At 44.4% G+C, this 14,663-nt stretch overlaps 1 protein-coding gene across 2 annotated transcripts; it reads left to right on the forward strand.

Annotated features, from left to right (window-relative positions):
- The first annotated feature begins 382 nt into the window (after positions 1–382).
- rab3gap2 (RAB3 GTPase activating protein subunit 2 (non-catalytic)) lies at positions 383–14,293 on the forward strand. 2 transcript variants are annotated; one of them, XM_034674782.1, is made up of 35 exons: positions 383–1,039; positions 3,279–3,367; positions 3,470–3,590; positions 3,677–3,758; positions 4,664–4,711; positions 4,901–4,976; positions 5,124–5,225; positions 5,307–5,406; positions 5,842–5,940; positions 6,324–6,472; positions 6,562–6,641; positions 6,905–6,997; positions 7,120–7,259; positions 7,399–7,594; positions 7,741–7,884; positions 8,048–8,130; positions 8,218–8,282; positions 8,393–8,483; positions 8,765–8,886; positions 8,980–9,193; positions 9,288–9,385; positions 9,676–9,784; positions 9,866–10,026; positions 10,128–10,302; positions 10,394–10,564; positions 10,688–10,794; positions 11,066–11,132; positions 11,469–11,539; positions 11,714–11,749; positions 11,836–11,910; positions 12,641–12,856; positions 12,959–13,048; positions 13,141–13,365; positions 13,468–13,632; positions 13,820–14,293. In XM_034674782.1, the coding sequence occupies exons 1-35, from the start codon at positions 931–933 to the stop codon at positions 13,970–13,972; spliced, it is 4,122 nt and encodes a 1,373-aa protein (XP_034530673.1). In that variant the 5' UTR covers positions 383–930; the 3' UTR covers positions 13,973–14,293. The 2 variants fall into 2 exon arrangements, with proteins under 2 accessions (XP_034530673.1, XP_034530674.1); XM_034674783.1 differs by having other exon boundaries at positions 601–1,039; positions 8,983–9,193.
- Positions 14,294–14,663: the final 370 nt, after the last annotated feature.

Genomic DNA, 14,663 nt, shown 5'->3' on the forward strand with positions numbered 1-14,663 from the left:
TGATGGAGAGGCGCCTGCAGCAGGACCTTTCTGAAGGATTGGTCACAGATTTAGTGTTTCTTGTTGTTTTATTTGTCAGTATGTCGACGTGTGTCTTGGTACACAGCTACGAACATGTAGCTATGTGGCTATGCTAACTAGCGCTAGCCCTTTAAAAATAAAAATCATCCACTAGATCTTCAAATCTGCAGACGTGGGGAGTAAAACCGACCTTTGTGTTTATTAAGACAGCCTACAACTAGCATGCCTCCCTCCTAAGCTCCTTGTTAGCACACATGTGTGCAGGTAATGAAAAACGGAGGAGAAGTTGAGTTGTATTTTATACAGTCTATTGGCTGAACAAGCTCCGAGCTCTGACTTCCGTTACAGACCGGATGTGGTTGTGACTATGAAAAACACTGAAACCTGGCTAGTTTCAGCACACATTTACAGAAAGGTGGAGAAATCAGAACAGGGGCAGAATGGATTCTTTTCATTTTCAGGGGGTTTGTAGACATGCCAGGGACACATATTTCAGGTAGAGAACCATTAAAAAGTCAATTTTGCATGGTATGTCACCTGTAAGCCTCTTAATTGTAAATAAACGTGACTTCCGGTGCTTTTATTTTGAAAACTCCGAACCCGGAAGTACCCGTGTTATTATGCTAACAGTGTGTCATCAACTCATCGGAACCAGCTTTGTGGTGAGACCTGCAGATGTTGGAAAAAGAAGACTTTCAGCGCCATATTAACACTTTCTGAGGTGTTATTTGAAGACCAACACTAAGTCCAGTCTTTGTGAACGAGCTGTCATAAAGTGAACCTGTAAACGGATCAGACTGCTGAGCTAGGCTGATCTCTCAGCACTGTTAGCAGGGCAGGCTAACGGGCTGATCCCCGACACACCTCGGTCCTGGTCCTGGTCCTGGTCCTGGTCGGGACGGGAGAGACATGTCCTGCAGCTTGTTGGAGTTCTGTCGGCTCCAGGAGCTGAAGACGGTCAGGGATTACCTGTTCACGAGTCAGAGAAGAGAGCAAGCAGAGGAGAAGAATCCAACAGGTAAGAGTGAGCTAATGCTAGTCCTAGCTTCAAAATAAACAATGTTACATTTACATTAATGTCTAATGCAGGTGAGCTGACCATAGACTGGATAACCCGGTAGCTAGCAGGGTCTCCAGCTAGGTTATTGAAGCTTTAAACATGTCAGCAGCTTCCATGTTTTTTTTCCAGTAAATTATTTATTTATTAATAGTTTAATATTATTTCTTTAAAGGCCCTGTGAGGAGTTTTGAACTGGCTGAGAAACAGACAGAAAATGATACTGATGCCTCTTTATGACCTTCAATAGCAGACAAGACCATGAACAACAACACTAACACCTTCTCTGTTGTCATTTTTAATGCCTGAAACCGCTCTGAGGGGGTAGGTGTCAGACCAGCTGATGGACATCTTGTTTTAGAAACAGCCTTTATTTGACTGTTTTCATGGAAAATAATCACATTGCCTGATAAAGTTGACTGTTGACAACAGGATGAGATTTTTGTTGAAAACACTACTTTTGCATGTATAGGACAAGCGATAAGAGGTATCACTTTGTCCACAAGGGGGCGCCAGAATCGATACAAAACAAAAGTTCCTCCCAGTAGCTTTAAGTACTCAGCTTTTGTTTACTTTTTTTTTCTAGTTGTTTATTGTTATTTTTGTTTTTGTTTGTAGAATGAGACACTTCTCATGGGAGAGGGACCCAGAAAGGCCAAAAACAACAACATTATTTATATATCATATTTATATTTACATAATATGCATTACAGTACCAAAGATGCAAAACCATCCACAAAAGGAAGACCATGAAAGAAAAAAAAAAAAACATGTGGACACAAAAACAAGAATATTTGTCAAATACAAAAACTGAAGAATATCATTTTATTGAATTTAAGCAAATATTCATTAGAATTCAAATCAGGGATGAGTCATACATTTCAAATATTAATAATAATCCTCTTGAAACGATATTTTTGTTCCTTTCTTTCACTAGCCACTGGTTGTAATGTGGTACAATCGCCTGCCAGTGGTTGGTTGCTTGTCTGTAAATAAATAAAAACCCTCTATAATAAAATTTCAGGTAACATAAGACAGCATCAGTGTCAATTTCCAGAACTGGAGAAAACAAAGGTGGAGACTTCTGCTGCACCAAAAGTTCTGGGAGGAACTTCTACAACAAAATCAAAACAAAAAATGAGGTTAAGTGCAAACTTTATCTGTAAAAATAGAATATCTTCATCATATCTGTATGTATATCATACCTAACTAGCATATCTACAACAACTTTGCATGTTAACACAGTGTAGAAATTGTGTAATCATGCAGAGATTGTCTGGTCTCTGTAATTAAATCTACTTTTAGAACTGTCTGCATACTTCTGACTACTTCTGCAAAGTCATATCATTATTAAATCAGAGAAAAGATTCAATGTCAACTTCATCTCATATAGTTGAGCTTTACTCATCTACCTTGAAATGCATCTATGTATGGATATCATGAATGAAAGTGTCACTAACAGACTGTTCGAATAAAGTCTCAGGAGTAGAGCTTCATCCGTTCTCCGCAGTATCAGCAGGGCCCTGAAAGAGGAGGATGAGAAATCTGCCTGCCCTTTGTGCTATGACTCATCCCACCTGAACACATCACTGCAGGATGCTCCACCAAACACACACACATGAATACTCACACTCACACACACAAACACGCACACAGAGGGAGACACAGAAGGGCTCAGTAGCCTTGCATCCTCATTTCATGTTTATGCTTTAATGCGTACAGGGTGTGTCATCACCTCAGCCTTGTGGCAAAGTGACATTAACCTCTCAAACACACACACACACACACACACACACACACACACACACACACACTGCACCACAACATGATTATTTACTCAAAGTCCATAGCAACACAGTCTCATGTGGGATTCGTGCTACGTCACTTTTTCTTCCACCCACGCCACGTCACTCTTTCCCCTCCTGTTTTTATTTTACAGTTTAGTCAAATACATCAGTGTCTTTATGTTCAGTGAATATTTGAAGTCACTTTCCTTATGTAATTGGAACAGTGATGATCTCTTCAGTCAAATTTAACTTGTGACTCATGTCAGGATGTCCCCAAATATTGACTTCTTTTCTTGATATGATTTTTAGGAACAAGACAAAAGGACGGCCCGACCTCTGCACGATCTTCTCTGTCAGCATGACTCGTCAAATTACGACTAATTGAATGTCCTTGTTTCTTTTTTCCCTGACAGAGAATGAGCTGTCCTGGGACACCTCTGATTGGGAGTCATCATGGGACAGTGGAGAGAACAAAGAGGAGCAGGCTCCGTCCTCCAAAACAGTCTGTTACATTCTATTCTGCAACAAGAGATTTCCCTTAATCACCCTCCAACCACCCAAGGCGGCATTTTAATCTGCTTTAATCTGACTTTTCATGTATCAGGTGGAGGAGGAGGAAACTTCAGGGCAGAGCGCTCCCTGGCTGCAGGACTGTGTAGTGTCTCTGTCACCCTGCTCCGACCTGCTCGTCGTGGCCAGAGAAAAAAAGGCTGTGTTCCTCTCAGGTCAGATACTCAAACACAGACACACAATCATGTTTAGATATACAAAGAGGTTTTAAATGTCTGTTTATGTTCATCGTTTCTTACAGCTAAGTGGCGTTCAGACGGCAGCGGCAAAGAGGAGATGACTCTGTCTGTGTCCTGGACTGGAACGCTCAGCACTGACGAAGGGTGAGAGTCACTGTGGCTTTAACTGAGAGGGAATGACGCTGCTGAAAACACAAGAGCTCATAAAGAGTTTGCATTAAGGCAGTCTTATCTTCCTATATTTGCATTTATTAGGATTGTAGATAATCTGATCATGCTGTCAATACGAGGAGAACTCTGGGAATGGAAAATAAAAGCATGAGAAACAAGAGTTCATCAGTTAAACTTTCTTTGTTTATTTAATTCTCATGTTGCCTGTCTGATGATTTCATGGATGCCTTTTTAAAGGTAGATGGAATCAAATAATGTGAGTAAATATTGATTAAAGCAGCTTAACATTGAAGATTGGTCTTATTAGGAGCTGCTAGCCAAAGTCTGACCTCAGAAAAACTGCGTGAATCATAGAGACAGTATCTCTTGATGCAGTATTTGTTACCCTTCCTGTCTTGGTGGGTTTTGTTCATCTGCATATTTTGCACACTGCTTTAAACCCTGAGCTTTACAAATATTCAAATAACATCCTCAGCATTTGACTTCTCTTGGAGCACATTTTCTCCCTTCACATCCACTCATTTTTGTCCCTTTTGCAGGAGGTCATTAACTGTATTTTTTACAGTACCTCCTTTGCGGTGAAGAAACCGGCAGCATGCAAAATTAAAATTGCAAACTCAGCCGCTGTTGTTTCATTTATTTTTTGCTGTGCAATCAGTTGTTTACGGTATTATCTATATAACTTTTATAATATAATATAATATGATACCTCAGCAACAACTTTTTATTACCCAGTATATGTGAAGGAATGTATTAAAGGATGCAAAAACTAAATCAATCCTGGCATCGTGCAGAAGTGCAGAGAGGGAGCTGTAAAGTGTCTCAGTCCCGTCTTCAATGCATCACTGTCTGTGTGTGTGTGTGTTTTCCTACCACAGAGAGTGTGTGAGCAGCTCCATCTGTATACCGTTGGCAAGCCAGAAGAGGTGAGAACTATCTGTGAAATTAAAGATGTGTGTGTGTGTGTGTGTGTGTGTGTGTGTGTGTGTGTGTGTGTGTGTGTGTGTGTGTGTGTGTGTGTGTGTGTGCGTGCGTGCGTGCGTGCGTGCGTGCGTGCGTGCGTGCGTGTGTGGGCAGAGATGCAAGTTATTTACAGTGTGTGTTTGTTTTTGTAGGAGCTCCACTGGACGGCCTGACTGGACATGTGTGGTTGTGGGTTTCACTTCTGGATATGTCCGCTTCTACACAGAGGTACTGCTCATTTCAAGTTCTATTTGAACTCCTCTGTTTGTTCGAGTTGACGTGATCACATAATCAGCTGAAAATGAAACCCTCCTATATGATGTAATAACAGTCAGGCTGACGGTATTAAATGCACTATCGATTGTTTCTCTGCAGAGCGGCGTTCTGCTCCTGGCCCAGCTGCTGCACGAGGACCCTGTGCTGAGGCTCAAGTGTCGAACGTATGAGATCCCTCGTCACCCCGGAGTAACTGAGCAGGTACTGCACTCTGAAACAGTTTATGTAACTTCCTCTGATCTTCATTCTAAAACTACTAATGTCTGATTTATTGTACCACAGCATGAAGAGCTGAGCATCCTCTACCCTGCTGCCTTGGTCACCATTGATGGCTTCAGCCTCTTTCAGTCTCTGCGTGCCTGCAGGAACCAGGTTGCAAGAGGTACTGCTGCTCGAGTTTAGTAGTATATGTGCACCCAGCTGTAAGTACTCACAGTTTGTTCACATGTTTGAGTGTTTTTACAACAGAGAAGTAGTAGTGATGAGGTTTGTGTGTTGAATCTTATAGAAGTGTGTTAACTAGAGATGTGTTCTTCACTTGCTGGCTGGGTGGATAGAGGTTGCCTTGAGGCATACAGGTACTTAGACCAGACAAACACAACTAGCATACAGAGACAGTAGAGAGTTAGATGCAAAGCTGTAGCTGTATGTGTGCGTGTGCTTTGTAGCCTGAAGCACTTCTTGTTCATATCAGAGTGCCCTAGTTTTAGTGTTGCTCAAAGCAAAGCATGTGTACTATGTAAGATAAGGAAATCTCATGTTAAAGATCGTACAACCAGATGATTCATTGACAACACTGTATGTGCTCTACATTCAGCTGCAGCCGCAGGCAGCGATGTGATCCAGCCTCCTCCTCTGGCCTATAAGAAGTGGGGTCTGCAGGAAATGGACACCATCGTGGACCACAGTAGCGTGGGTAAGACCGAGGATGAAGGAAGTCCTGATTTTTCCTGAGGGTCGATTGACAGGATTCGAGATTTCTCTCCTCGGATAGATTTGAGCTGGTTCTCTGCATGAATCTGTCTCCATGCTGTGTAGGAAGATAAGCCCTCTGAGGCTCACAGTGCGCCTGTCGAAGTTGTTAAAAGTTTGATCATATTTGCCAAAGCAGCATCAACAATTCTGAAGTGGGATAGGAGCAGAAACATGGCATTTGAAACATGCAGCACCTTTTAAAAATAAAACATCTTCAGATCACATTTTGCACAAGAATATAACGTCTTTGTTTTGCATGACATTAAAGTCAAATCACAGTAAAGTCCTGTTGTCTCTGCTCTTTCTCCATCTCTCCTCTGTTAGGCATCATGACGCTGTGTGTCTTCGACCAGATGAAGAATGCGTCCATCCTGGGGGGATTTAACGCTTCAGTCAAAGGCAGCCCCCCCGCCATGAGCCAGTACGTCACAGTGGGAGGCGGGCCGTACACCGGCTTTTTCTATGCTGTGGAGGTAAGTGTTTCACAGGGATAAAGAACATCAGGCTTTTTATTCAGCAACATTAACTCTGATGTTATGTTAAATCTTCTGTTTGTCTTCAGGGAAGCTCTCAGCCTCTCCTCTCTCACGTGGCTCTAGCTGTGGCCAGCAAGCTCACCTCGGCTCTCTTCAGTGCTGCCAGGTTTGTGTGTGTGTGTGGAAAAACAAACAAGGCCCTCTTGTAACCCTAAGGATTATTATTAGGGCCCGAGCCCTGATATGCAGTGGCGGCGAGGCCCTATTGATTTCCTAAGGATCGCTATGATTTTCCCGCCGCTTAAAAGCCAAATTTGCATTCCTCAACGTGGCCCAAAAACTCACCAAACTTTGTCCACAATTCAGTCATGGCCTTTTTTTATTTGCATCTCTCACTTTCTCTGTCTTTGTTTGTCATCACACCCTCAGTGGATGGCTTGGTTGGAACAAGAATAAGAATGAAGAGGAGACGGTTCAGAAACAGAAACCCAAGGTGGAGCCCTCCACGCCTTTAGCTATCAGGTACGCATCATCATGATATCTCCACACTAATTCAACTCTCCTCCCGTATAACACTATAGATCAGCTTAGTTTAAAGCTTCTTCTTGTTGTCTCTCTCATCTGACCTTTCTCTTCCTGTCCAGATTTGGTCTACCAGACTCTCGACGTCACGGCGAGTCCATCTGTTTGTCCCCATGCAACACGCTGGCTGGAGTGACCGATGACTTTGGTCGAGTCACGCTGCTAGACTTGTCCAGGGGGATCGCTATTCGCATGTGGAAAGGTGAGGAAACAAGGAAAGAGGAGACAAAGGAGTGAATAACAAGGAGGATTAGTGAAGGACTCCTGTTAAAATGTAGCTGGTTAATTAAAGAAACATTCTCATCTTATGTTAACGCACCGTGTGTTCATTTCCCCCGCAGGTTACCGGGATGCTCAGCTGGGTTGGCTGCAAGTTCCAGAGGAGAGGGGTGATCGGGAGTTCTCCCCATCTGCCTCCCTCCCCAGACGCCACGCTCTGTTCCTGGTCATCTACGCTCCTCGCAGGGGAATCCTGGAGGTGTGGTCGATGCAGCAGGGACCTCGAGTTGGAGCGTTCACTGTGGGCAAACACTGCAGGTACATAAAGGCTCTCCTGAAACGAACGTGTCACCTTTATCTCACTACATAGTCAAAGCATCTGCAGAAGCTTGTCCTGCACACTTGGACTCTCATTCATAGCACACAGTAACGTCTTTCTGTGTCTGTGTGTGTGTGTGCTGCAGGTTGCTGTACGCTGGCTACCGTCTGATGGGGGTGAACAGTGTGACCAGTCAGGGCTGGCAGCTTCACACTCAGCAGGTGTGTCTGCTGGATCCCATCACAGGAGCTCTGAGGACGGTGAACATCCCTTTCCACCTGGCTCTCAGGTATACACTTACAGAAACAGTGTTTGTCATGCAGGCTTTTTTAATTCGTCCATCTTTAGCACCCACATTCTCTGGGTTTTTCAATTCTAATTTGACTTGATCCTGACCTATATTTAAAAAAGAGCGTTCAATTCATCCCCGTTCTCTTTCCTCCTCATTCCAGTGACAAGAAGAGCGAGCGAGCCAAAGATATGCACCTTTTAAAGAGACTCACTACGATACTAAAGAGCAGAGAGGTGGATCCTGGTAAGAGATGCAAGAACAAGACCTGAGTAGACATGATTTCAATCTTAAACATGACACATTTAAACAAATTTGTCTTCATCTTTTCAGATATTTTGGAGAGTGAAGCCAAAAATGTGCTTCTGGATATCAAACACCCTGCCATAAAGAAGCAGGTAGAGCCACAGACACAGAATGGATTTCCTCACACGCTCATTAAGAGGTTGATTTTCTTCAGCAGTGGAAGTAAAACTTACTAAATGCAGCCTTTCGCTCTTTCTTTCAGGCTTTAGAGTCTCTGCTGTCAAACAAGAACGCTCCTGTGTCGTGTCTCACTAACGTCACTTCTGCGTTATATGACACTCTGAAACAGCAAGGTAAGACAGCGGATTATTATAAGCTCCTTAAAATATCTTCAGCTATCAATGAAGCTCAGTTTGGAAGAAAGCAATGTGCAGACACTGAGAAAAACAATAGAGCCTATACATGACTAAAGTAACTCAGTTGCACTACCTGCTTGATTCTGCAGAAAGCATGTGCACCGTGTTGTAACCAAGTTATCTGCTATTATTGTAACGTACTATAACTGTAAACTGTCGTGTTTGTTTGCAGAAGCATTCGTCTTTTTGATTCATATTTCTGTATTTCTGAATCCTAGACCAGGAGGACGTGGATCCAGGATTACTCCAGCTCTGCTCTTCACAGCTCAAACTGCTTCAGCTCTACACAGACATCAAGAATCTGCACACTGCTGCAGACACAGAGGCCTGTTCTAAAGATGTAAGCACAAACACACACACACACACACACTCACACAACAGTTAATCTTCATTATGATTCCTCACAACTCTTCTATCATGTCGTCCCTCTCAGCAGGACTCCCTCGATGGCATAGAGGATGAACTGTCCCGTGTCGGCCCCACCCTGCAACGCTACGCCCAGCTCACCTCCAGGCCTAGTGTTTCATTCGCTCAGGACTCGCCTGACTCCCCCCTGCCTGCCCAAGCTTTCCTCTCCCAGATAGAGTGCACAGAGGACGGGGAGCTGAGGGTTATTCGAGGGTCTGAAACTGAATGGAATCAACTAGGTATGGCAGCACGTGTGTAAACATATATACCCAGGAGAGCACACAGCACAAATCCAGACTGAGGACTTCCTTTTCTCTCCTGTGTCCTTTACAGGAAACTTTCTGTTCTGGGGTTGTCTGTGTGGAAAGAGTCCACTTCATGAAGTCTGTGACACTCTGCAGCAGGCTGGCATCAGTCCACAGCAGCTACTGGTAAGATCAGTAGATCAGCTAAAGACTGGTCAGAGTTAATCGACTGGAGTGTGTAAATATTAAAAGGAAATAAACCAGGGGATAAAATATGACAAAGAAGTAGACAAATACTGTAAGCTTGCATAAATAGGCATTATTCAAAATCATTCCTCCCCTCAATGATCAGATTATTTAATGCCTCTTTTATGAAGTCTTTTAAGGGCCTCAATGACAACTTTTTTGCAGTGCTCATTTCACAGTCGTTAGACAAAGCTTTCCCTTGATTTTACATTCCCCTCTATTTGTTTCAGTCTCTGCTGCTGAGTGTTTGGTTACAAAGAGAGAAGGAGGTTCTACAGAAACCAGAGGACACCGTCAGAAACCTTCACACTCTGCTCATCGCCCTCAGCAACATGAAAGGTTTGAGTTCCTGCTCACTGTGTGATTAAGTAAATACCTGTCATCAAAAGAAAGAGTCAGCTCATCTTCTTCTGCCTCTAGGTGCAGTCGAGGAGTCATGGGACACACAGTCTATCTCCCCCTGGTGGCAGCAGGTCCGCTGTACATGCATCCAGTCTCACAACGCTGCTGCTGCTCTGCTGGCTGCGTTTGTGGCTCACCGTGCAGCGAAGGCGAGCATCACAAGCCTGGCTGACAGCAAGGTGGAGAAGCCTCATGCACGTACACGAGTGCAATTACACACTCCTGTCCTGCTGCTGACATATAAACCTGCTCCTCCTGTTTTATATTTTGTGTCTTACAGTTGCAGTCAGAGTGGGAGGCTGTGTCGTTGGAGCTGGAGCAGTGGGTGGTGTGTGTTCGCCAGCTTGAGGATGTGTTGGTGCTGCAGACTCTGTTGTTGGTGCCTCCTCCTCAGGGGGCAGCAGGGGGCGCTGCAGCTCAGTGCTCCATCAAAACTCTGCTAGAGGGAGGAACAGGTAGGCTGTAGTGATGATAGTTATCAAGAATCTTTTGGTTGCATTACGACAGAATCTCTTACATTTAAACTGTTTATGCGTTTTATTATAGGTGGCATTGCAGACAATGTCTCTAAGTGGGTGTTCAGACACAGCTTACCGCCTGAGCGACTGAAGGAAATTCTCCTAAAGAGGGAAGACAAAGAGGAAGATGACAAACCGGAGCAGAAGGCAGGAGACGGAGTAAAGGAGGAAAGCAAAGAGGACACAGACAGGACAGCAGGTCAGGCATCATTCAGCTCTTGGAGGAAGTCTGTGCATTTCCTGTTTTTGTAATGCACAAATGTTGTGCAGAACAAACTGTTTCATGCAGCCTCTCTGACCTGCTGCTCTCTGTGTTTTGCAGAGCTGTTGGTGGCCGTGTGTCAGCGCTTCCCGCATTCCCTCTCTCCGGACCTGCTCTTCGCCCACTGCTGCTGGGAGTATGTGGTCCAGTGGAACAAAGACCCTGAGGTGCACACTCACTCACATAATCTATTATGAATAATCTTGAGTGTTGATGCTAAGTGTTATTTTTAAACCTACTGCTGGAATTTCCATGCAGTAATTGGTGTTTGTGAATTACCCTCTTTCTCTGCTATTTTCATATTCTGTTAATGAGCCTCTCAGTACCATGCTTTCCTGCAAAAAGTTAAACCAAAAGAATGACAGATTTTGTAAATCTGGGACACATGAAGGACAAAGAACTAATCCCTTTTGCTCTCACACCTGCTGTTCTTCTCAGGAGGGCTGGTATTTATGCTGGGCTGTGGAGCATCTGAAGCTGGTCTCCAGCCCACACATCCAACTGGGTGAGACTCTTTACATTATCATTTTAACACTCTTGCACATCTTTTGGAATAATATATCCCTTCTCTGTTTCTATAAATTCTCAAATCAAAGGGGTAGTAAGATATTTGAAGCCCTCGTAGATTTTGTCCAACTTAATCTTCCAGGATAAATTCACTGTCAGTATACGTGACTATTTGCAGCTGACGTACTCAGATTGCTATTTAAAGGGTCTGACATCATTAGACCTTTATTGCACAGATCAAGAGTGTTTAAAAGTGATAGAGATGTTTGAAGCAGGTCTAAGAACTACCTACAGATATTGACGTTAATATGTGTGTCTGGTCTGAATCTTGCAGGTATTTCTACAATGATGTGGAGTACGTTCATTGTGAAGCGTTTCTCATCAGCAGCCTACCTCATGGAGAAGGTAAGTCCTGCACAGATATATTAGTCAGGGGAAATAAGCCCATATTTGGCCAATCGTGGAAAAATACCTCACCAAAAAATGTCACAAAGGTCTAACACATGTTAAACATATACCAGAGGCAAGTTGTTCAGTCTGTGAGGCGACAAATAAAATGTACACATTTCTTTTAACCAGGTGGGAAAAGCACCTAAAGATCGCTTGTGTCGAAGGGTAAGTTTCACAGACGTATTTCATGTGATCAGAGTTTTATTTCAGAGGAACAGCTTCAAATATTGAGGGTGTGTTTATTCCCGCAGGATGTCGGGATGGGAGACAAAGCTGTGACGTCCTTCGTCGGCTGCTGTGTGCAGCTGCTGCAGATCCTCATGGAGGTGACTGGAGTGTTGGTTAAAAATCAGTGCCCTTTGTCTTTTATAAATTACTATGTAAGTAAAGAGATCCATTTAAAAAAAAGCATGGAGAAACCTGCTGCTACTAACCACATGTGCATCTGATACACTGGCTCAGTAGCTTGCTTAAAGATCCCCTCCAGACATGTTTCAAGATTTATGGAACCACGCTGCTTACAAAAAGGAGTTGTGTGTGAAAGGTTTCTCCACTTTAAAAGTTCAACATTTTCTCCGTCTCCCTCATCGAACAGGCAGAACACAGGAGTTGCTTCTCTACCACTGCCTACATTTTATGGTTTTCATCTGTCCAAACCAGAACAAAGAGACTGAGGCAGCAGTAGTCCAGTATCTCTAGTGCTCTGTTATATAATATGATTGTATTTGTCCCTCCTCAGTTGATAACCTTCCTTTAAAGTTGTCAGAATAATAACCTGAACCTGTCAGTGGCATGAACAGACAGTTTTAGAGGATGAACTTGGATCAGGGACAAAAAAAAAATTTCAATCTGTCAGAGTAACATCAAAACTTACTGCACCTTTGAGCATCCACCTGAAGCAACAAAAAGCAAAATGTGTTTCCTGGGGGGAAACTTTAAAAGTGTGCATGTGCATCTGCACCCGATCGTGCCAAACGTGAGGTCAAATATGAACGTTTGTCACGATGTGAATAATTAACTCACAGCCCCGTCTCCTCCTCGTCTCTGCTGCGTCAGGCGGACTCAGCCGTGGAGGAGGTTCCCGCTCCGGAGCTGTCTGTGGAGGAGGCGTGGTGCGGGGCAGAGGGTCCTGCCTCTATAGCGGAACTGGCCCTGGAGCAGAGAGGGGTCCACTACCCGCTGGTGCAACACCACTGCCTGTTAGCGTCCCTGTTACATGCTGCTATGACCTTCAGCATGAAGGTGAAACCACTCAGCCTGTTTGACAGCAAGGTGAGGACAAACACACACCCACGCACACACAGTGAAAAGCTGTTGCTGTATTTGTTGTGCATGGAAGTGTTCATCATCATGTCTGTGTGTTTGTTGTTTCAGGGTAAGAATGCTTTCTTCAGAGATCTAACCACCATCCAGCTGATGCCCAGCGGAGACATGGACCCGGGTCTGGTCTCACTACGACAAGAGGTGAAACAGAATGATGAAATGAACGTCTTCAAACAAATGACGGTCTGTTTACTCAACTCTCTTCCCTCAATCTGTCTCGTTGTGTCTCTCAGTTCCTCCTGCGGGTGCTGACCGGCTGGGTGCAGGCCATCGACGATCCTTCCAGCTCAGCCTCTAGTTCCGGATCCCCCCCTCTGCCTTCAAGTGGCCCTAAGGCTGACTGGTGGCCCTCTTTGTGTCAGGAGCTAGGCACCCTGCTGCAGGTCAACCCTGACATCCTGAAAAGGCACCTCGTATGTGAGCTCTACAACCAGGGCCTGGACCTGCGCGCTGAAGAGGTACAGGGGAGGAGCCGAGGAGGTGTCTCTTTGTGACACACCGCAGCTTGATTTGTCATTGAATCCAATGTTCCTCCTCTGAAGTGTCTGTTCTCTAATCAGGTGATGTTGGAGGTGGAGGATAAGGACGTTCTCGGCTCTCAGCTGCTGGTCCTGACCGGTCAGAGGCTGAGCTTCTCGCTGCTGCACAGCCAAAGCCAGACGCAGGCTGCCATGGAGCTGCTGGCCCGCCTGCCCCCGACGCTCTGCACGTGGCTCAAGGCTATGGTGAGTCAGCGAAGATATTATTTACAGGGATGGCCTGAACCACGAGTCTTAAAATCTCCTTGGTTAGATGCAACAAATAAAGAGAACAGGAGCTTAAAGAGGACTAAAAGCATAGTGAGGGAACCAGGTGCAAAGTTACTGAACTACCCTCTGAGCTCACAGCACATCATGTATTTGTGTGCTGCAGGACCCCAGTGAGCTGCGGTGTCCCCTGGTCCCCCTGCCTCAGACCAGCAGGCTGGTTGGCCGTCTGATCGAGATCCTGCCAGAGAACCACGCTCAGTACAGCCTGGCCCTGCACCTCCTGGAGGCTGTGGAGGCCCTCACCACTGAGGACTGACCCTGAGAGACTCTGAGAGATTGCTTACTCACCCTTCTTTATTCATGTCATGGAGGTTTTGTTATTCAGCTCACGTGAATCTGTTCGGTTTGAGTGTTCTATCTTTGTGCCATAACACACTTCTGTTTCTCCTCCTGCTCCCCCGCTCACACAAAAGAGATGTAACATAAAGAGAAAAAAAAGGACCTTATTTTTTATTTATATATGCAGACAGTTCTTTATAAGCTGTGCCTGTACACCTCCTGTTCTATAGTTCTGCGTCCAGCTGCTCCCGCTGGGCCAACCAAGTGCAGAATAAAGAGGTTTCTCTAAAGCTTACATGTTGTCTACCGTGACGTGAGAGTTTGGCTGTGACTTTCATTATTGTTGTTAACTTGTTAGTCTATAAAATGTCAGAAAGTCTTAAAATTAAGCTTAACGGCTTAAATGTGACGTATTCATCTGCACACGTGATGTATGTTAGTGTTTTTAAGTGTGGTGAACATAGCAAAATAGGTATTTGTAATAGTTATGAGGAGTAAAACAACCCTTCTTGAACTCTACCAATGTAATAGTGCAATTTAAGAGTTTCTGGAAGTCAGAATGAAACAGTGAGGGCGCGAGGGAAAAACCTGTCCACGGCCTCAACTTGAAACTTTGCATTTATTAGAAAAGAATAAATGCGAATGTTCATGTTTAAGAAGCTGGAATC

Source organism: Notolabrus celidotus, chromosome 22, assembly GCF_009762535.1.
Source record: "Notolabrus celidotus isolate fNotCel1 chromosome 22, fNotCel1.pri, whole genome shotgun sequence".
In the NCBI taxonomy this organism is placed as follows: Eukaryota; Metazoa; Chordata; class Actinopteri; order Labriformes; family Labridae; genus Notolabrus; species Notolabrus celidotus.